The 23,171-nt window shown below is 42.4% G+C and overlaps 1 protein-coding gene across 2 annotated transcripts in view; it reads left to right on the top strand.

The window, feature by feature from the left end:
* Positions 1-23,171, top strand: part of focad (focadhesin) — a 67,971-nt gene that overhangs the window by 29,293 nt on the left and 15,507 nt on the right. For both annotated transcript variants that reach the window (XM_024434768.2, XM_024434767.2), the window contains exons 12-28: positions 1,696-1,800; positions 2,141-2,242; positions 6,417-6,544; positions 6,987-7,113; positions 9,591-9,725; positions 9,888-9,938; positions 10,026-10,109; positions 10,551-10,695; positions 11,549-11,737; positions 12,094-12,215; positions 15,955-16,047; positions 16,218-16,306; positions 19,489-19,530; positions 19,903-20,011; positions 20,653-20,769; positions 20,979-21,217; positions 21,396-21,485. In XM_024434768.2, coding sequence (XP_024290536.2) covers positions 1,696-1,800; positions 2,141-2,242; positions 6,417-6,544; positions 6,987-7,113; positions 9,591-9,725; positions 9,888-9,938; positions 10,026-10,109; positions 10,551-10,695; positions 11,549-11,737; positions 12,094-12,215; positions 15,955-16,047; positions 16,218-16,306; positions 19,489-19,530; positions 19,903-20,011; positions 20,653-20,769; positions 20,979-21,217; positions 21,396-21,485 — 1,967 coding nt within the window. The remainder of the gene's footprint in view (positions 1-1,695; positions 1,801-2,140; positions 2,243-6,416; positions 6,545-6,986; positions 7,114-9,590; positions 9,726-9,887; positions 9,939-10,025; positions 10,110-10,550; positions 10,696-11,548; positions 11,738-12,093; positions 12,216-15,954; positions 16,048-16,217; positions 16,307-19,488; positions 19,531-19,902; positions 20,012-20,652; positions 20,770-20,978; positions 21,218-21,395; positions 21,486-23,171) is intronic.

The following is a 23,171-nucleotide window of genomic DNA, read 5'->3' as shown; positions in this document are numbered from 1 at the left end:
GGTAGGAGGGGCTATATGATTTTAGCAGGGAACCACTGAGCATTCCCATTCCGGAGGTTGTTATTAAGCCTTACAGTGCCTTCAGAAAGAATTCATACCTGTTGACTTATTCCACGTTTTGTAGTGTTACAACCTGAATTCAAAATGAAGAGAAAAAAAGGTAAAACCTCACCCATCTATCTACACATAATACCCCATAATAATAAAGTGAAAACATGTTTTTAGAAATTCTTGCTAATTTGTTGAAAATGAAATAGTAAAATATCTAATTTGCATAGGAATTCACATCCCTGAGTCAATACCTTGTTAGAAGCAGCTTTGGCAGTGGTTACAATTGTCATTATTTCTGGGTAAGTCTTTAAGAGCTTTCCACTCTTTTATTTTCAAAATTATTTAAGCTCTGTGAAATTCATTCACTGTCTTCTTGGTAAACAACTCCAGTGTAGATTTGGCCTTGTGTTTTAGGTTATTGTCCTTCTGAAAGGTAACTTAATTCTGCAGACTGAACAAGGTTTTCCTCTAGGATTTTGCATGGGCTTAGCTTAATTTATTTTTTATCCAGAAAAACTCCCCAGTCCTTAAAGATGACAAGCATACCCATAACATGATGCAGCCACCACTATGCTTGAAAATATGGAGAGTGGTACTCAGTAATGTGTTGAAGGCACTGCATCTATACCTTATGTACTTAACGCAAGAACACAAGGCTGTTCCACTTACTTGCGTAGCAAAAACAAGCAAACAAATCCAGCATATTTTTGCCTGTGTACCTATCTGGCCACAGTTTTCTATTTGGCCAATGGGCCTGCTGTTTGGCACCCCTTCACTATACTGTATGGAGGGCTGGCTGTATATTGGACGTGTGTGCATTACCTAATTTGTCCTTATTGCTTTCTATAATAACAGATTCATTTTCTCTCAGTTCCCTTTCCATATTCTCTAGTCTTGGCCTGGGATGATGATGATGATACCTCCACTAGAACTGACACTAATTTGGCTGGGGTTGTCTGTTTGTTCTGCCCCCAAGGCTCTATATGTTTGTCAGGGTTTGTGGGAGAGAGAGGAAGCGTACTTAGGTGTCTTGGAATGGCAAAAGCCTCCGGGACAAGACTCTGCTTTTGTACAACAGTGTGTCAGCTGTGGGGGGTTGGAAAGAAGGAAGGCGAGAGAGTGGGAGTGAAAAGCGAGAGACAGAAGTAAGTTATTAAGAAAGGAAGAAATTAAGGAATGAGGAGCTCCTTGAGAGCGGGGGAGGGAGTGGGGGGAACACCAGCGCAGGAACGCGACTTTCAAAGTTCAAAGCCCGACGATTCCTTTGCCTCTTCCTTGCGCTGTGTGGCGGCGGGGGTGGCGGTGGCGGGTGAGATGGATTGGTTGTGACAGTGTGCAGCTTAGCGCGGCCTGTAATGATGTGGGTGAGAAGAACTCGGGCAAGAATGTAGAATATTACCCCCCCCTTACTCCCACTCTCCCCTATACAAGAAGAAAAGTGCTTCAAGTAAACATGCTTCAACTAGTGTGCCCCCATCAGTCCTGTCCGTCTGTCCGTCTGTCACTCACTCACTTTCTCTCTTTCCCACCCCCTCTTTCTCTCTCTCTCCCTATCTTTCTCTCTCCCTCCCTCTCTTTCTCTCTCCCCCCCTCCCCTCTCACCCCTCCCTGTCTTTCCCTCCCTCGCTCTCTCTCTCTCTGCAGGTCCCATCCCTTCTTCATGTTCTGTTGTTTAAGCTGGGGAAGGAGTGTGACCCAGACTTGTCCCACGCTGTGCTGTACTCGCTGCCAAACTTTGGGACCCACAAGGTACTTACTGCACTGCACACGGCTGGCCTGTTTGAAAGGCTGAGTCATATCCCCAAACAGTGGAAAAATGCTATACTTTTAGCTGCTATAACTAGTAGTAGGAGTCTCAACGTCAAAGGACAGTGCTCAGTTTTAGAGAAGACTTTGCATCTCATTGCCTCACATTCAATATGGTCAAGATAGACTTAACGCAAAGCCTTCCAAGAAAGCTTCCTGTGTACCAATTTATGCATGAGTGTCATTGAATAGTGTATTGGCTCAAACTTAACATCATACTTTATGTTGACGTGTGTCTGTGTGTGTGGCTTCCCCTCTCTGACATGTGTTGTGTGGTTGTCAGTTTTGTCTTCCCCAGGTGCTCCACACTCTCCAGATGCTGGGCAGCGCCCCCAAGCTGAGGGCCGTGGCACTGCGCCTCATGACCGCTCTGTGGGAGAAACAGGTTAGTGATGGGAGAGCAATAGTCTAAGTCATACTTTTTTTATTTGAATATATACATACAGTGCACTTGGAAAGTATTCAGGCCCATTGACCTTTTTCCACATTTTGTTACATTAAAGCCTTATTCTAAAAATGGATTGCCTTTAAAAAAAATCCTCATCAATTTACACACAAGACTTGATAATGACAAAGCAAAAATACCTTATTTACGTAAGTATTCAGACCCTTTGGTATAAGATTTGAAATTGAGCTCAGGTGCATCTTTTCCATTGATCATCCTTGATGTTTCTACATGTCCACCTGTGGATTGGACATGATTTGGAAAGGCACACATCTGGGGCGTAGGTTCACCTTCCAACAAGACAACGACCCTTAGCACATAGTCAAGACAAAGCAGGAGCGTCTTCTGGACAAGACTCTGAATGTTCTCGAGTGGGCCAGCCAGGGCCCAGACTTGAACCCGAGCAAAAATCTCTAGAGAGACCAGAAAATAGCTGTGTAGCGACACTCCCCATCCAACCTGACAGAGCTTGAGAGTATCTGCAGAGAAGAATGGGAGAAACTCCTCAAATACAGATGTGCCAAGCTTGTAGCGTCATACCCAAGAATACTCGATGCTGTAATCACTGCCAAAGGTTTTCAAAAACCTGTTTTTGCTTTGTCATTATCGGATATTGTGTGTAGATTGATGAGGAATTATTTATTTTTTTGTCGATTTTAGAATAAGGCTGCAACATAACAAAATATGGTAAAAGTCAGGGGTCTAAATACTTTCTGAGTGGCCTGTATGTACATATCTGTGTGTGTGTGTGTGTGTGTGTGTATGTGTGTGTGCACAGTTGAAGTCGGAGGTTTACATACACCTTAGACAAGTACATTTAAACTCAGTTTTTCACAATTCCTGACATTTAATCCAAGTAAGAATTCCCTGTCTTAGGTCAGTTAGGATCACTACTTCTTTTTAAGAATGTGAAATGTCAGAATAATAGTAGAGAGAATGATTTATTTCAGTTTTTATTTCTTTCATCACATTCCTAGTGGGTCAGAAGTTTACATACACTCAATTAGTATTTGGTAGCATTGCCTTTCAATTGTTTAACTTGGTCAAGCGTTTTGGGTAGCCTTCCACAAGCTTCCCACAATAAGTTGGGTGAATTTTGGCCCATTCCTCCTGACAGAGCTGGTGTAACTGAGTCAGGCCTCCTTGCTCGCACACACCTTTTCAGTTCTGCCCACAAATGTTCTATAGGATTGAGGTCAGGACTTTGTGATGGCCACTCCAATACCTCGACTTTGTTGTCCTTAAGCCATTTTGCCACAACTTTGGAAGTATGCTTGGGGTCATTGTCCATTTGGAAGACCCATTTGCGACCAAGCTTTAACCTCTCTGGGATATGTGGAACGCTAGCGTCAGGGAAAATGCAGAGCGCCAAATTCAAATAAATTACAATAAAAATCAAACTTTCATTAAATCACACATGCAAGATAGCAAATTAAAGCTACACTTGTTGTGAATCCAGCCAACATGTCAGATTTCAAAAAGGCTTTTCGGCGAAAGCAAACGATGCTATTATCTGAGAATAGCACTTCCGTAAACAAAGAGACAGGCGCGACACAAAACGCAGAAAACGCAGAATTCATGCCTTACCTTTGACAAGCTTCTTTTGTTGGCACGCCAATATGTCCCATAAACATCACAAATGGTCCTTTTGTTCGATTAATTCTGTCGATATATATCCAAAATGTCAATTTATTTGGCACGTTTGATCCAGAAAAACACTGGTTCCAACTTGCGCAACGTGACTACTAAATATCTCAAAAGTTACCTGTAAACTTTGCCAAAACATTTCAAACTACTTTTGTAATACAACTTAGGTATTTTTTTACGTAAATAATCGATAAAATTGAAGACGGGATGATCTGTGTTCAATACAGGAGGAAAACAAACTGTAGCTAGCTTTCTGGTCACGCTCCTCTATCTAACAGTACACTTCAAGTGACCCTCGTTCAAGATGGCCGTACTTCTTCATTACACAAAGGAACAACCTCAACCAATTTCTAAAGATTGTTGACATCCAGTGGAAGCGATAGGAACTGCAATAAGGTCCCTTAGAAATCTGGATTCCCAATGAAAACTCATTGAAAAGAGTGTGACCTCAAAAAAAAAAAAAATCTGAATGGTTTGTCCTCGGGGTTTCGCCTGCTAAATAAGTTCTCTTATACACACAGACATGATTCAAACCGTTTTAGAAACGTCAGGGTGTTTTCTATCCAAATCTACTAATAATATCCATATCTTATCTTCTGGGGATGAGTAGCAGGCAGTTGAATTTGGGCATGCATTTCATCCGGACGTGAAAATACTGCCCCCTGTCACCAAGAAGTTAACTTCCTGACTGACGTCTTGAGATGTTGCTTCAATATATCCACATACTTTTCCATCCTCGGGATGCCATCTATATTGTGAAGTGCACCAGTCCCTCCTGCAGCAAAGCACCCCTGAAAATGATGCTGCCACCCCCGTGCTTCACGGTTGGGATGAGGTTCTTCGGCTTGCAAGCCTCCCCTTTTCCTCCAAACATAACAATGGTCATTATGGCCAAACAGTTCTATTTTTGTTTCATCAGACCAGAGGACATTTCTCCAAAATGTACGATCTTTGTCCCCATGCGCAGATGCAAACCGTAGTCTGGCTTTTCTAGGGTGGTTTTGGAGCAGTGGCTTCTTCCTTTCTGAGCGACTCGTTTTACTGTGGATATAGATACTTTTGTACCTGTTTCCTCCAGCGGCTTCACAAGGTCCTTTGCATTGATTTGCACTTTTCGCACCAAAGTACGTTCATCTCTAGGAAACAGAACGCGTCTCCTTCCTGAGTGGTATGACGGCTACATGGTCCTATGGTGTTTATACTTGCATACTATTGTTTGTACAGATGAACGTGGTACCTTCAGACATTTGGAAATTGCTCCCAATTTCCAAACGGAGGTCTACAATTTTTTTTCTGAGGTCTTGGCTGATTTTCTTTTGACTTTCCAATGATGTCAAGCGAAGAGGCACTGAGTTTGAATGTAAGCCTTGAAATACATCCACAGGTACACCTCCAATTGACTCAAATGATGTCAAATTATGTCAATTAGCCTATCAGAAGCTTCTAAAGCCATTAAATCATTTTCTGGAATTTTCCAAGCTGTTTAAAGGCGCAGTCAACTTATTGTATGTAAACTTTTGTCCCACCGGAATTGTGATACAGTGAATTATTAAGTGAAATACTCTGTCGAAACAATTGTTGGAAAAATGACAAACTATAGTTTGTTAACAAGTCATTTGTGAAGTGGTTGAAAAACAAGTTTTAATAACTCCAACCTAAGTGTATGTAAACTGAATATACTGAAAAAAAATATAAACGTAAAGTGTTGGTCCTGTGTTTTATGAGCTGAAATAAAAGATCCCAGAAAATGTCCATACGCACAAAAGCTTATTCCTCTCAAATTTGATGCACAAATTTCTTTACATCCCTGTAAGTGAGCATTTCTCTTTTGCCAAGACAATCCATCCACCTGACATGTGTGGCGTATCAAGAATATGATTAAAGCCAGGTTTTATTGCTTCTTTAATCATAACAACAGTTTTCATTGCAAAAGGGTTTTCTAATGATCAATTAGCCTTTTAAAATTATAAACCTGGATTAGCTAACACTACGTGCCATTGGAACACAGGAGTGATGGTTGCTGATAATGGGCCTCTGTACACCTATGTAGATATTCCATAAAAAATCAGCCGTTTCCAGCTACAATAGTCATTTACAACATTAACAATGTCAACACTGGATTGCTGATCAATTTAATGTTATTTTAATGGACAAAAAATGTGCTTTTCTTTCAAAAACAAGGTCTAAGTGACCCTAAACATTTGAATGGTAGTGTAGATATATAGATGTGTATATCTATTCAATATAAAGTTGTATTACGTTTTCTTGTTTTTCAGATCACAAAGAAAACACAATACTTTTTTACATCCAAATAACAATACAATATATGATATGATGCCAGCTGATTGTCCACACTGCACTTTCAGAAGGGTGTTTAATTTGCAATGCATTGTTTCCCAGGTGGAGGGAGTTGACACATTGGCAGTCTTGGTTTCGGATTAAGTGTCTCTTTCTCTCTTGGCTGTAGGACCGTGTGTACCCTGACCTCCAGAGGCTGATCTCCCAGTTTGAGAAGTCTGTGCTCCTGGGGAAGGAGGCCCAGTGGGAACAGATTCTAGCCAGGGCTGCCTGTGTCAGAGACATTTGCAGAGAGAGGTGGGCTCCAACACTCCCCTGAGACTTATACGGTCTGTCCTCTTAGGGTTCTTCCTAAGCCCCTCGCTTTCCCTATACCAAGTGTGTCCAACCCTCCTCCTGGGGAGCTACTGGCTGTGCAGTCTTTTGCTCCGTCCCTGCTCCAACATACCTGATTCAACTGACCAGCTGCTCATCGGGACCTAGATTAGCTGAATAAGTTGTGTTGGAGCAGGGCTGGCGCAAAAGCCTGCTCACTCAGTAGCACTCCGGGAGGAGGGTTGGCCACCCCTGCCCTATGCCCTCTACCCTTCCGCACTTCTTCTGCACCTTACACCCTTCGATCCATATTAGATATGCGCTTGTTCAATTTTTTGAAAGTTTCAGACCTACAAAAGTGCCTTGGCGGTAAGGATTTTGAATTCGCTTCCAGAAAGAGGTTTTAATGACTCGTCTGTCACAGGCCCTACCAGCACGGAGGGGACATGCTGGCTGCCATCACACACACTCTGGCCCAGTGTTCCAGACCAGACCAGGCCGCCCCTGCTGCCATGGCCCTGCAAGGTCTTCACGAGCTCTGCCGCACCGAGGTGAGAGTACACATGCGTGCCCGGGTTTCTGTTAGCCAGTAATTGCTGGCTTAATGGACAGATTTTTTTTTTAAACGGCAAATAAAAAAAATTGTGGTCTGACAAATTGACCAGGAGAAAAACCAGCATGCTATCAACGCGTCACCCACCACTTTACAATGTGAGCGTGAGGCAGTATGCATTTTGAAAACATACTTAATGGTTTAACACCTGAATGTTTTACTTCATGTTATGAGGCATGTCTTCACGTTCTTGAAAATCCGACCATAGAAAGATGGAGGCAATTATTTCATAACCTCATAGGGGGCGCGTGAGTTTCAAGTTTGGGGAAGCATACAATTTATCCTACCATTTCTCCCAATCTGCCTGTCAGTTAGGGTTTTCATATAAGTGTTTTTTGGATCGGTTTCATTTCAATAATGTTTTTGTTTCTCAAAATCGTTGTCATGTGGAAATCATACAAATCTTTAGTTAAAATAATAAAAAATATTAAAGTTTAAATTCGACTAATGCGAGAGCACCAGACTCTGCCATATGGACACATTACCGTAATCATTGGCTGCGAAATATCATAAATGAGCGCATGGAACTCAGAGATGACCAATGCAGCCGTTGGCCTATAACCTCCATTGTCAACCAATTAAAAATAGATAAAGCCGACAAATGAAAACAGTAGAAAATATAGCCTACAGATAAAAAATGATGGTTCTTTCAATCACATTCATCTCTCTACTTTGCCTGTCTGCCTCCCTTATCTGTCTTGACTTTTGCTAGTGAAGTGCAAAATTCTATCAAATCCTCACTGGATTCTGCCCAAAGCTGTAGCTAGCAAACCTGCAACATTGTATCAACTAGCCTATTCTGGGCTCTCAGAGTTTCCCCCAGTGAGCTCGGGACAAACGTCTGTTTTTGCACAAGAGAAAGGTAGGCTATTTTATGAAGTTTCCACCGGATATATGGGATGATCCGATTATGATATTTTGCTCTTTCACATGGAGGCTTGGTGATTACCGAGGGGTAGATTGTTTGAGGAACTCTTAGGTTATCATTCACAATGGATGTTAAAAAAAACGACTTTGTTGACTTAAGCTGAGCTTCTCAGTAATTTATTAGTGGTGGTTGTGGTGACTAAGACAATCAGAAAGCAAACATCCCCAAATGGGCACTCCTACAAGGTAGGCCCGTTGTGTGCGTGCTGAGGCAGGCGTGCTCCCTTATCATTAACAAGACAGAGAGACCAAACAAAAGACAATGGGAAAAAGAAAAAAAAAGACAATGGAAAAATGAATGATAGTTATAAAATAAAACCCAAACTTGTTTCTCACAAGTGTAGCAGGTTGTGAACTCTACAAATGACAGTTCCACTCCGAGAATGAGAATGCAAAAAATAACTGTAGGCCTAGTAATATAAATGCGTTAACATAAATGAATGTAACCAAATGACGGGGATGAACAGTACATTTACTATTGGTGACAGATGTAATGGGGAATTGCTAAAAAAGAAACAGTCAAAAGGCAATAAATTCACATAGAACAATGAATGTATTGGTGGGAGACAGCGGAGTGGATTCTGGAGATTTGAGCACATACATTTTGGAGAGCGAGACACACCTACAGGTTATCTTTGCCACACACCCCACTTCTTGTCTCATTGTTTAAAATTATTAAATTAACACACTTTAGATGCTTTTCACTGACCGCAGCAGCTCAATAATCAGCTAGGCCTTTTGCCACACAGCTGCCTATGAAGGACTTCCTCATATGCCTGTTCTATTGGTTTTCAGATCAACTTTCTTTCACCCTCTTTCTCATTTTCTAATAGAGATCTGTCATATACCTCTCGCATCAGGTGTGCTGTTTACATTTGTCATTTATCAGACGCTCTTATCCAGAGCGACTTACAGTTAGTGCATTCATCTCTAAAATAGCTAGGTGGGACAACCACATATCACAGGCGTAGAAGGGACATTTTTCCTCAACGTAGCTGTCAGAATCAGAGCTAGAAGGGGGGTTTCGCTGGTGGTGTTACCGGGGTCAAGTGCAAGTGCTGATTAAGTGTTTATTTTCCCCATTTTTCCTGTGAATTGCATTTTGGCAACTGTTTGAAAATGATGTTTTATTGCCTGCTTCATTACAGGAGTTGCATGTTTTGTTAAGATTCTGAACACCGTGAGTGAACGCCCTAAAGCATATCTGTCCGGTAAATCAAATGGCTGGTAAATGAAGATATTCCCGTCGCGTTGTCCGGCGCCACATTTGCCTAACGGAAACCCTGACGCACGCACAGACACACATGCACACACACACACACACGCATGCACATACACACGCACGGCCACTAAATTTTCCTAAGATGTCCGAATACTGAATATGAATACTGCCTTACTTGGCATGTGCTTGTTACAATAAGCATAATTCAATAAACCCCCTAAGATAACTTTGTCTTCAGGTGGTAAACATTGATGATGTTTTTCCAGGTGGTGGATGTGGGCTCCACATGGACAGCCTTGGGCCCTAAGCTGAGCTGTGACTCTAGACCTCTGGTGGTAAAGGCCATAGCAGATCTCCTGGCTCTGCTGCCACAGCTCACTGTCAAGACAGAGGAGTACGAGGTACACCACCTGTCCTCCAAATCTGTGGACTATGCATAACACACCTGGGGGCCATATTTTAACAATGGCAATTTTAACACGTTTTTTTTGTTTTTGTGCAGCATTTCATTTTGATGTGATTTGAGGCCTTTTCGCCCTTAACTATGGCTTGTTTTCCTTCAGAAACTCAAAGAGCAGGTTGTCAGCTTTCTCTGGGGCTACGCTCTCAACAAGGTTGGTGGAGAAATCAGCCTGCTTCCCAGACTAGCTTTTCCCAGATCTCTGTGCATGTTTTTGTTTTGATGGGTTTGTGTGTTCCAGGAACCTGAGGTGGCCAGTTGTGGATACAAGGCTCTGTCAGAGTTCTCAGAGGCAGCGCACACGCTCCTTCACCTCCCCGAGCAGGTGAGAGTACCACTGGATAGACGACGCTCTCCCAATGTTCCTACAACCACCTAGCAACGTTATGTAGTAGTAATTAATCGCTGGAGCGGCAGGTAGCCTAGCGGTAAGAGAGGCAGGCCAGCAACGGGAGGGTTGCCTGTTTGAATCCTAGATGACATTGTCTGCCGTTGTGCCCTTGAGCAAGACACAACAACCCACCACAGCAACCGCTCCCCGGGCACCCAGTGTGGTAGCCCCCCGCACCTCTCCAAAAACCTGTATATGTATCGGTTGGGTTGGGTTGAAAGCGGATGTCAAAATTTGTATGGACCTTTGTGTGCAATCGATAAAAAGTTATAATCCATTATACTCATAATTAATCAAATTGTTGTTTATCATTGTTGTGTAATGCAATCAGTCAGCCAATCATGTCTTTGGTATGCTGGTTTGTCTTCCTGGTAGGCCAGGCCAGTCGCAAAACTTCCTGAAAGTGTGGAGGAGGAACAGGTAAAGGAGAAAGAGGAGGAGGAGGAGGAGGAAGATTTGTCCATTCCAGGTCCATCCTATGTGAAGCTCCTAGGTCTCACATCCCTCTCAGTCCTGCCAGGTAGAAGCTGCTCATATCTAATATACCCCACATCTCGAACTACCTTGGTTCTTTGCTTTTCTGTCCTTTTTATAACTACTGTACTGTTAGACGCATATACTCACAACACACACATGTGCTCGCTCTCTCTCACTACAGCTCTTTAGAATCACAGCAGTACTGAGCACCGTGCCAACTTTTGAGGATGGGACTAAATGTTTTCGGATGTTGATTTAATAGTGTATTCGATTTAATGCAGCGTTTAAATTGTTTTGTGTGAAACTATTCAGCAATACCTCCCGAGGACTGTCTCTACATGCTGAAACGCAGCACCACAGAGCAGTTGACTCGAATAAATCAGAAATTCTGCCCCAATCCCTCGACAGCCTCTTTCGACCAAACTCTACCCCACTCCAGTTTCCTGCTCCAATGTAATTTAATGAAGCGTGTCAATTATATTAAACGATGAGGAATTCTAAAAAGTAAACCGACGCTCAATGTCCTTTTGTCGACGTGCTTTGTTCCCAGACGCCCCGGGCCACTCTTTTCCTTCTCTGCCTCGTAAAAATAAACTGTGTGTTTATACCATAGTCTCCCATTGTGTGTGAAACTGTGAATACTCTTCTCTGCTCTTACACGGGTTGGGGACATCCATCATGGCATCCATTATATACAGTATGTTTGCCCAAATTCAAATAGTATTTGTTTTTATTTCAAATAGTGTTTCATTTAGCCTTCCTGAGTGCCGGATGGGTGCAGTTTGCACTTTTGATTATTTTGTTCCATTGCAGACTTCAACAACAGAATTCAAATATGCCACTATCGCCTCTTTTCCAATTTCTTTCTCTTTCTCTCCCCACCCCCCTCTGTTCAGCATTTGAGCTCTTCCTGACGTCACTGGTGAGGCAGGAGATGAGTCAGATGCCCCGTGGGGTGTACCACTCTGCCCTGAAAAGGGGGAGCCTCCGGTCAGACCAGGGGAAAACGGTGGCAGGGATCCCAGGCTTCATGCTGAAAACCTATGAGAAGAGCAAACAGCCTGGTCTCAAACCGGGCCTGGCAGGTAGGTACCAACACACACCATCAATAAGAGAAATTCAATAACAGGGAGTCCGCTGGTCCTTAAAAAAAAATCTTAAATTACTTTATTTAAGGCCTTAATAAGTCTGCTAAATTGTTGACATCCCCTGTATTGAAATATAAGGATAAATTAATAAAATCAGGAATTGGCTAGTCAGTTAAAGTTATGCAAAATGAATAATTCTTGATTGCATGAGTTACTATGCATTTAGTCTACTGTTCATGAAAATAAAGGTTACATTTCTCAAATGAATATTTATAATTTATTTGACTAGGACCAGGTTAGCTAGGTTTTCCGCAAATTTAAATTTTATGTGATATAATGTTTGTGTTTTACAGCCGGCCTCCTTCTCTCCTTTGACCTGCCCGTCCAGACTGACCGAGATGGACGACCAATCAACCGCTTCCTCCTCAGCAGGGGGCGGAGCTACCAGCAGATGTTAGCCACTCTCATTCACGAGGTGACCTCCCCTATCTCTCTCTGGCTGAATCCCAAATCACCCCGTTCCCCTCGGCCCTCCATTTGTGCATTCACGTGCACCTCTGCCATTTGCACAAGTGTCCCAAAGCTGAGGGAGTGACATTTATTGAGGGTGTAGGGGTTAATTAGACCCTCAGATAGCAACTTCGGACGAGCCAGCAAAGCTGCCGGCTTCAGACCGAAGTGCTATCCCGACACACACTGCGATATGTTTGGAGAAGAATGGAGAAGTGTGCCTAATTATGTTCCGCATGCATGTATTTCGGATTTTGAGACTTAAATACCTCCCAAATTAAATTTTTAACTTACTGAGGTTTATATCTTGTTAAACAACAGGGGATTTGTTCATTTGAATTGCTAGTTTTATTATTTAAAAGTGGAACATTGCATCATTCAAGTCACGACTGTGTTCCGAAGTTGATGTGTTTGTTGATTCCATCGCCACTCTGGAAGTAACCCTCAAAGTTTCATCAGCAACACGTGACAACGGAGGGCCCTCCGAGTGAGTTGGTAGGGGCAAGGGGGTGTCTCCTCTCTCTGTCTCTCTCTCTCTCTCTCTCTCGCTCTCTCTCTCTGTAGATGCCTTTCTATTTCTCCCCTATCCCATCATATTTCTGGTCACTTTATCTTTCTTTGGTTCATGTTCTCTCTATCTACTCACATTCTCTTCTTTTTCTGTTGTCCTTACCTTTTCTGTTTCTCATTGTCTTCTCTCGCTCTTTCTTTCTCTTCGTCCGTCATCATCACTGGCTGGTTGACTTGAGAAAAGTAACCTGAACATTTACACATTTATACTTTGTCTTTTTTATCTTGTGGCCACTGTGTATCATCCAACAGCCATGTTTCAAACTGACAGCTGGTTTTACGTAGGGCTGTTACGGTGACCGTATTACCGCCACACCGGCGGTCATGAGTCATGACAGCAGTCAAATTCCAGGTGACCGCTTAGTCACAGTAATTAGTCTTCTCCAAGCTCTGCTGCTGCTGCTGGTCATTAGTAGCTTACCAAACTTGCTAACTGCCTGGTACTCGGCACTCTATTGTCCCTCTGATCACTCTGACATCAATGCAGATGTCATTGAAAATCTAATCAAACACCTCATGAGAGCCCATGTGCTCATGTTGCGCAACATTTCTATAGGCTATGCAATTGCACGAGAAAACAAGAGTGATGGCTTCTGTTAAAAAGAGCAGGATTCTATCAGCTTTCTATAGGCTTGGCCTGCTATATTTATTTCTCAACTTTCTTATTTTAAGCACATTGTTTCTCTTTACGAGAAAAACTATTGAAGTGCATAGATGACGTGTGTTTTTCCACTGCCCCTGTTTCGAGACAGGTGCATGATTATGCTCCATTCTAAATCAATGCAAATTTCACACATGTATTATTTAGTACATGTAAAGACAAGATAAAATCAGTAATGATGTGATGGGTGACAATTTTAGCCCATCACTTGTGAATGATATATTATTACTTGTGAATTATGCCCAGCTTAAGGCAAACAGCGCATTATTTTTTGGGGGAGACTTTTTCAAATCATAGTCGCACACCTCATGTAGCCTAGCCTATATGTTTTGATAAGGTGTGTATCACAACTAAAGTGGCCAAATAACTTCTTAAAATGAAGCACATTAATCTGCTTTACAACGGGTGTAAAGCCTAACTGGCATTACTTATACAGCGCGGGAGTTTCAAGTTTGGGAAGATCATTTTCACCTTAAAAATGCACCTTTATAATAAAACCGTTACATTCATAATCACATTTGTGGTCACTTTTGAGAATGGTGTTTTCCTGCTAATGGAACATTTGCACTTATAGCTTACAGCAGTGTGTGCATTGCTGCGCTTATAATGTGAAGAAATAACCTAATAGTTTATCAACATTTTAAGCTAAATGTTCTCATCTGTTGCGCCAAGCTCATTGCTTAAAACATGTTTTTTGATGCTAGTGATTGTATTAATCTGGGATCTATCGCATCCTACATCTGTCTCAGACTATGTTTGGAATATTTATTTCTCACACAGAATAGAATAGGTCAACTTTTGTACTATGTGGGATAGTAGATTGACATAGGCTAGTGCTTTTGCTGTTCGTTAGGCCTACTCATCTTGTTGGCTGACGGAAAGTAAATGTGGACAGTTCTTCCAACATCTTCAATATGTGCCTCGGAATTGGAAAAGTATGTGCACAATTTGCATCCCCAATTTTTTTAGGGGGCATTACGGCCACACAAAGGGCATGCAGCCGGGAAATTCGAGGCGTTATCAAGTGCTTGTCAAATTGTGAATTAGAGACTGATGAAGTGTGTACAGCCTGCACAAATCATCATTAGAGTTGCATCATGCAGCCTTAGAATGTATTTAAAATCTAAACGTATGGCCCAACATTTGTGTCACAACTAAAGTTGCATAAATAACTATAAATGAAGAAAGTAGGAGGACCTGTTTCTTTGTTAACCGCTCAACACAGAATAGACGCTTGGAGAAAATGTCCTTTCTGTTTTATTCAGCTAAGTTCGATTGCATTCTTCACAATATAAAGTAATGCCACAGAATTCTAAGCAAATCTTGTCTGCTAAACTAAGTAGTGTAACCCACTGCCATATGGCTTAGCCATATCAGGGCCCAACATAAGGACAACATAAGGACAGCTTTTCTGTTCTTCTGAAATAGACTACATTTTTTTCACATCATGTTTCTTTAGATCTGTCTAAAATAAATAATGGATTTATTGTGTTGGTGTAGGCTATATTACATGGATTTATTAGATGTTTTAAAATGTAGATGCTCCAAAGGTCTTCATCAGTGGCTTGTAGGCTATGCGTGGAAGCCAGGAGATGCTAAATGTGTTTATGTTAATTAACGGTCAATTACCATGAGACCAGCGGTTGTTTGCTTGACAATCACCGGCTGACAGCCCTAGTTGTACGCCCCAGTGACAGTTTAAGGCATCCTCATCATACTACACAAACGGTTTATTTTAGCAGTCCACTCATCAACCTTCCCTCTCATGTGTTTTGTTTATGAGCTGCTAGATATGTTTGTGTACACTCAGGCTTACTCCCACTAGACAGGAAAAATGCTTTCTATGAATACTCCACACCAAGGTGTGTGATGATCTTTGGAAACACGTACAGTTCTTTTTATAGAAACGTGTTTAAAGATGGATGACCTACGTCACCATTTTTCTGTTTATTTGTACACATACTGTTCTGAAACAGATACATTACTGTCCAAAAGTTTAGGGTCACTTAGAAATGTCCTTGTATTTGAAAGAAAAACAATTTTTTTTTGTCCATTACAATAACATTTAATTGGTCAGAAATACAGGGTAGACATTGTTAATGTTGTAAATGACTATTGAAATAACATCAAATCGATGAGAAATACAGTGTAGACATTGTTAATGTTATAAATGACTATCGTAGCTGGAAACGGCTTATTTATTTTATGGAAAATCTACATAGGCGTACAGAGGCTCATTATCAGCAACCAACACTCCTGTGTTCCAATGGCACGTTGTGTTAGCTAATCCAAGTTTACGATAGTCATTTACAACATTAACAATGTCTACACTGTGTTTCCGATCGATTTGATGTTATTTTAATTGGCTTCTCTTTCAAGAACAAGGACATTTCTAAGTACCCTAAACTTTTGAACGGTAGTGTGCACGTATGAATGCGCATACATACTCAGTGTTTCTCTTCTCTGTGGTCAGGTGAACATTCAGCCATCAGAGTGGCATCGGGCCCTCCTCCTACCCCAGGCCTGGCGAGGGTTCATGAGCCGAGCGTACCATGCCGTCCTACAGGTGTGTGCGTGCCGTATGAATACAGCATGTCTTTCTGTTTATCTCCATTGAGTTTCCTGGTCAATTTATGGTCATGGTTGCCGTATGAATGCGGTTGATTTGCGACCATGGTTGCTGTACCGGTATGGTGTATGTGGTTGCTGTGTGGTCATGGTTGCTGTGGTCATTAGGGCCGTCGGGCAGAGCTGGAGATGCAGCAGAAGCAAGGCAAGGAGAGTCCAGAGGAGCTACAGTACAAACAGCACTGTGCCTGGCTCTGGTGAGAACACACACACACACACCTGTCTTTAAAAATGCTGTTCTATTCCACCATAATCCAGCTCATCTTCTAACAAAGCACATTCCATTGGTCCCTGTAGCCGACAGTTTGACATTATTTAAGACTATGGAACAACAGGACATAGTTGACCTTTGCGGAGATGGTCATGTTCTGAATTACTTCCTCTGTGGCATCCACCATGAAGCCCTGTCATTTTGACTCTTCTCCCTATAATCAAAAACATCTCAGCTCTTAACACAGATTACTCTGCCCTTTATCATTGGGTAAAAGATGCAGAATTAGGCAACATTCCTGAATAAATCTAGTCAGTGACAGAAACTGACTTACACTGGAATTACATTACAAGATTGACAATAGTGTTAATAGTTTTTGTATAGCTTCGCATGAATCTAACTATCTCATTTGGATGCCAGTCTTGTAATGTAATTCCAGTGTATCTCAGTCACAGAAACTACTAATTAGATGTATTAACTTCCTAAAACGTCTCTCTTCTCAAATGAGGGGATCATTTGAAGGCTAATCTGCCAGGAATATGGGCTACATATCAATAGTCTAAAATAGTTTCCTCTCCTCGTCACAATATTCTGGTATCTAATTATTTAAAAAATATCTATATATGCACTTTAGCATACACTATCCAAAGGGACTATTAGTCATGGTTACATACATATTTCGTATGGTTTGCCCCAGTGGGAATCGAAACCCACAATGCTGACTTTTCAAGCGCCGTGCTCTACCAACAGCGCCAAATAGGACCACTTTTCTACTATTAATGGCTGACAGTGATATGAGGGAAATGTGCACAGCAGATTCTTCCAAAAGGTTAACTGAAGATTCCAGGCATACTGGCATACTAAGGTGGATTAAAACAACTGGTCCATCCATCACCTCAACAGAGATCACTATACCAGTCCTTCATGAGGTAGTCACCTGGAATGCATTAAGGTGTGCCTTCTTAAATGTTCATTTGTAGAATTTCTTTCCTTCTTAATGCATTTGAGTCAATCAGTTGTGTTGTGACAAGGTAGGGGTGGTACACAGAAGATGGCCCTATTTGGTAAAAGACCAAGTTCATATTATGCCAAGAACAGCTCAAATAAGCAAAGAGAAATGAGAGTCCATCATTACTTTAAGACATGAAGGTCAATCAATCTGGTACATTTCAACAACTTTGAAAGTTAATTCAAGCACAGTCGCAAAAAACATCATGTGCTATGATGAAACTGGGTCTCATGAGGACCGCCACAGGAATGGAAGACCCAGAGTTACCTCTGCTGCAGAGGATAAGTTCATTCAAGTTACCAGCCTCAGAAATTGCAGGCCAAATACAGTTGAATTCAGAGGTTGGAGTCATTTAAAAATTGTTTTTCAGCCACTCCACAAATTTCTTGTTAACATACTATAGTTTTGCCAAGTGGGTTAGGACATCAACTTTGTGCATGACACAAGTAATTTTTCCAACAATTGTTTACAGACAGATAATTTCATTTATAATTCACTGTATCACAATTCCAGTGGGTCAGAAGTTTACATACACTAAGTTGACTGTGCCTTTGACTGTGGAAAATTTCAGAAAATTATGTCATGGCTTTAGAAGCTTCTGATAGGCTAATTGACATCATTTGAGTCAGTTGGAGGTGTACTTGTGGATGAATTTCAAGGCCTACATTCAAACTCAGTGCCTCAGCCTTTGCTTGACATCATGGGAAAACCAAAAGAAATCAGCCAAGACCTCTGAGAAAAAAAATTGTAGACCTCCACAAGTCTGGTTCATCGTTGGGAGCAATTTCCAAATGCCTGAAGGTACCACGTTCATCTGTACAAACAATAGTATGCAAGTATAAACACCATTGGACCACGCAGCCGTCATACCGCTCAGGAAAGAGACGCATTCTGTCTCCTAGAGATGAACGTACTTTGCTGCGAAAAGTGCAAATCAATCTCAGAACAACAACAAAGGACCTTGTGAAGATGCTGGAGGAAACAGGTCCAAAAGTATCTATATCCACAGTAAAACGAGTCCTATATTGACCTAACCTGAAAGGCTGCTCAGCAAGGAAGAAGCCACTGCTCCAAAACCGCCATAAAAAAGCCAGACTACGGTTTGCATCTGCGCATGGGGACAAAGATCGTACTTTTTGGAGAAATGTCCTCTGGTCTGATGAAACAAAAATAGAACTGTTTGGCCATAATGACCATTATGTTTGGAGGGAATAGGGGGAGGCTTGCAAGCCGAAGAACACCATCCCAACCGTGAAGCACAGGGGTGACAGCATCATGTTGTGGGGGTGCTTTGCTGCAGGAGGGACTGGTGCACTTCACAAAATAGATGGCTTCATGAGGAAGGAAAATTATGTGGATTTATTGAAGCAACATCTCAAGACATCAGTCCTGAAGTTAAAGCTTGGTCGCAAATGGGTCTTCCAAATGGACAATGACCCCAAGCATACTTCCAAAGTTGTGGCAAAATGGCTTAAGGACAACAAAGTCAAGGTATTGGAGTGGCCATCACAAAGCCTTGACCTCAATCCCATAGAAAATTTGTGGGCAGAACTGAAAAAGCGTGTGCGAGCAAGGAGGCCTACAAACCTGACCTCCGTTACACCAGCTCTGTCAGGAGGAATGGGCCAAAATTCACCCAACTTATTGTGGAAAGCTTGTGGAAGGCTACCTGAAACGTGTGACCCAAGATAAACTATTTTAAAGGCAATGTTACCAAATACTAATTGAGTGTATGTTGACTTCTGACCCACTGGGAATGTGCTGAAATAAATCATTCTCTCTGCTATTATTCTGACATTTCACATTCTTAAAATAAATTGGTGATCTTAACTGACCTAAAACAGGGAATTTTTACTTGGATTAAATGTCAGGAATTGTGAAAAACTGAAAAGATTTGGGTAAGGTGTATGTAAACCTCCGACTTCAACTACATCTTCACACACACCAGCGGGAACATCGGTGTCAATGCATGCTCTCAATGGGACAGACATCCGCCATGTGAGTGATGTGCTACGCTCAGATGAAAAGAGACTGTGTGCGTGCGTAATCAAGACATGAGAAGATGAAACGTTCATCCCCCCCCGTCCAGCGATAGACTCTAAATCATCCTCCCTGTCTTCCTCTCCCCTTCTCTCCCTCTATCCTCTCCCTCTACACAGGGTCAGGGACCAGCTGACTGATGTTGTCAAATCTGCAGCAAAGTAAGTCTGTCTCCTCTGCATTGACATTGAATTTCCCACCGTGTCAAGTGTATGCATTAACAATGTAACTTGTCGCAATTATATTGCATTTATAATTATGGTAAGGGATTTTACTGATTGTTTGTCTGTTGATAGCTTTGGTCTCAACAAAACTGTGGGACTATTCTAGACTAGGCCAGTGCCATCATTCAAACCCTTGAAGCAGGTGGGTTTGTACTGGACTGGAACAAAATCCTGTACGCACTTATAGCCCCCAACACCGGGATCGAGGAGCAGTGGCCTGTAGCCATACTGTTTGGTTGACGATGGCAGTGAGTCCTGCTACTGTTGTCATGGTAACCCTGTGTTACACCTGTGTCTCCGTGGCGATAGGGACAGTCCGGTGGTGCAGGGGAACTCCATCTTGGCTCTGAGCGGTCTGGCTTCGGTGCTGGCCAAATACGAGAGCAACATGCCCGCTGACACGGAGGGAGGACTTGGGGTAAGAGCAGACTCCACACGTTATGGGAGCATTGTATTTTATAGCACTGGTACTTACCTGGTATTAACTAGGAAATGATGTAGTGTCAAGGGATACTAGTACCCTGGTGCCTAGTAGTGTTTGTTATAATGAATCTGAAGAGAAAACAACAAATAATGCATGCTAAGGTTGTTACTGTGTAATTACCATTTTACCATTTTATTTCTTATTATAAACTGGGTGGTTCAAGCCCTGAATGCTGATTGGCTGACAAAACATTTATTTTTACTGCTCTAATTACGTTTGTAACCAGTTTATAATAGCAATAAGGCACATCGGGGGGTTGTGGTATATGGCCAATATACCACAGCAAAGGGCTGTATCCAGACACTTCGTGTTGCGTGATTCCTAAGATCAGCCCTTAGCTGTGGGTATATTGGCCATATTACCACACCCCCCCGTGCCTCATTGCTTAAGTAAATAGCTGGTAATTTCTGTACCATAAAATAAGAAAGGAGTGTCTCTGAAAGTATCCCATTGTTTTACCAGATAAATGTCCTAATAAATATGAACTGAAGAAGGACCACAGTCATCTAAAGCTTTTACCATTTGGGTGGTGCTGTAACTCTCCCCTGCCACGTTTGTTGTGGTATATGCTGTAGGTGGGCCCTGAGATCCTGTCCACATCCACCTGGCTGGCCATGGTCCTGGACACTCTCCTCAGCATCGTCAGCAGCAGCTACAAGCCCAGAGGACAAGTCTTCCCCTGGTTCCTACACGTCAGTACACCAACCAAGCACAACAACTAGAATTATCACTGAATTATGCTGGCATCTAAATCATGCTATATTGATGTTACATCATAAAAAGAAATGAAAACCTGTACACTGTTGTTGAATGTTTCTACAATACCATTCAACAGTATGGGTAGGCTTATATTTTTTTATTGTTTAATTAGTATTTTCTTCAACTTACTGATCCTACTTAGCGGTCCTACTCGGGAGAGAACACGGCCAGTGCCATCGCCCGCTCCTGTGCCGCCCTGGCCCTGTCCCTGGTGGTGCCCGTGCTGGTTGCCTGGCACAAGGACAGCGTGCCACAGGTCCTAGCCACCCTGAGGGCGGGGCTTCCCGGCTCGCCCACCGCAGATGACTCCCAGGCCGTCCAGTTCCACTCCGGTCTGGCCCTGGGCATGCTGCTGTCCTGCCTGCACCAGGAGAGGCTCAGGTAGGAGGCTTGCCATGGGGGTAGAGATGGGGTGGTGTGTGTGTGAGAATTGACTCTTGAGGTGTGTGTGCGTGTTTATTTGTTTGTTTGTATTGTGACATTGGATGTCATCGGGTGTTATTGTGTTTCTGTGTTTTTCCAAAGCATTCCCTCTGTTCCTTCTATCTCTCTGGTTCAGTGATGTGTCAGGTCAGAAGATCACAGAGCTGTTGATGAGTTCTCTAGACACTCTGGAAGCCTGCTGCTTTGACAGCAACCTGGAGTACAAGTGAGTGTGTCTGATGGCTGGATTGACACTGCCCTACCATCTTATACAGTGTATTCGGAAAGTATTCAGACCCCTTGACTTTTTCCACGTTTAGTTAACGTTACAGCCTTATTTTAAAATTGATTAAATTCATAAAAATAAAAACAATCAATCTACAAACAATTCCCCAAAATAACAAAGTGAAAACAGGTTTTTAGAAATGTTGGCTAATTATTAAAAAAAATATTTTTAAACATACCTTATTTACATAAGTATTCAGACCCTGCTATGAGATTTGAAATTGAGCTTAGGTGCATCCTGTTTCCATTGATAATCCTTGAGATGTTTCTATAACTTGATTGGAGTCCACCTGTGGTGTATTCTATTGATTGGACATGAGTTGGAAAGGCACACAGCTGTCAATATAAGGTCCCACAGTTGACAGTGCATGTTAGAGCAAAAACCAATCCATGAGGTCGAAGGAGTTGTCCATAGAGCTCCGAGACAGAATTGTGTCGAGGCACAGATCTTGGGAAGGGGACCAAAACATTTCTGCAGCATTGAAGGTCCTCAAGAACACAGCGGCCTGAATCATTCTTAAATGGAAGAAGTTTGGAACCACCAAGACTGTTCTTAAAACTGTCCGTCCGACCAAACAGAGCAATTGGGAGAGGTGACAAGGGCCTTGGTCAGGGGGATGACCAAGTACCTATGGTCACTCTGACAGAGCTTCAGTTCCTCTGTGGAGATGGGAGAACCTTCCAGAAGGACAACCATCTCTGCAGCACTCCACCAATCAGGCTTTTATGGTGGGTGGCCAGACAGAAGCCACTCCTCAATAAAAAGCACATGACAGCCCACTTGGAGTTTTCCAAAAGGCACCTAAAGGACTCTGACCATAAGAAACAAGATTCTCTGGTCTGATGAAACCAAGATTGGCCTGAATGCCAAGCGTCATTTCTGGGGGAAACCTGCCACCATCCCTACGGTGAAGCATGGTGGTGGCAGCATCATGCTGTAGGGATGTCTTTCATCGTCAGAGACTGGGAGACTAGTCAGGATCAAGGGAAAGATGAACGGAGCAAATTACAGAGAGATCCTTGATGAAAACCTGCTCCAGAGCTCTCAGGACCTCAGACTGGGGCAAAGGTTAACCTTCCAACAGGACAACGACCCTAAGCACACAACCAAAACAACACAGGAGTGGCTTTGGGACAAATCTAAATGTCCTTGAGTGGCCCTGCCAGAGCCCGGACTTGAACCCGGTCGAGGATTTCTGGAGAGACCATAAAATAACTGTGCAGCGACGCTGCCCATCCAACCTGACAGACCTTGAAAGGATCTGCAGAGATGAATGGGAGAAACTCCCCAAATACAGGTGTGCCAAGCTTGTAGCATCATACCCAAAAAGACTCGAGCCTGTAATCGCTGTACCAGTCAAAAGTTTAGACACACCTACTCATTCCAGGGTTTTTCTTTTTACTATTTTCTACATAGTAGAATAATAGTGAAGACAACAACTATGAAATAATACACATGGAATCATGTAGTAACCAAAAAAGTGTTGAACAAATCTAAATATATTTGACATTCTTCAAATAGCCACCCTTTGCCTTGATGACAGCTTTGCACACGCTTGGCATTCTCTCAACCAGCTTCATGAGGTAGTCACTTGGAATGCATTTCAGTTAACAGGTGTGCCTTGTT

Source organism: Oncorhynchus tshawytscha, linkage group LG10, assembly GCF_018296145.1.
Source record: "Oncorhynchus tshawytscha isolate Ot180627B linkage group LG10, Otsh_v2.0, whole genome shotgun sequence".
In the NCBI taxonomy this organism is placed as follows: domain Eukaryota; kingdom Metazoa; phylum Chordata; class Actinopteri; order Salmoniformes; family Salmonidae; genus Oncorhynchus; species Oncorhynchus tshawytscha.
This window is presented reverse-complemented; position numbering and strand designations above follow the sequence as displayed.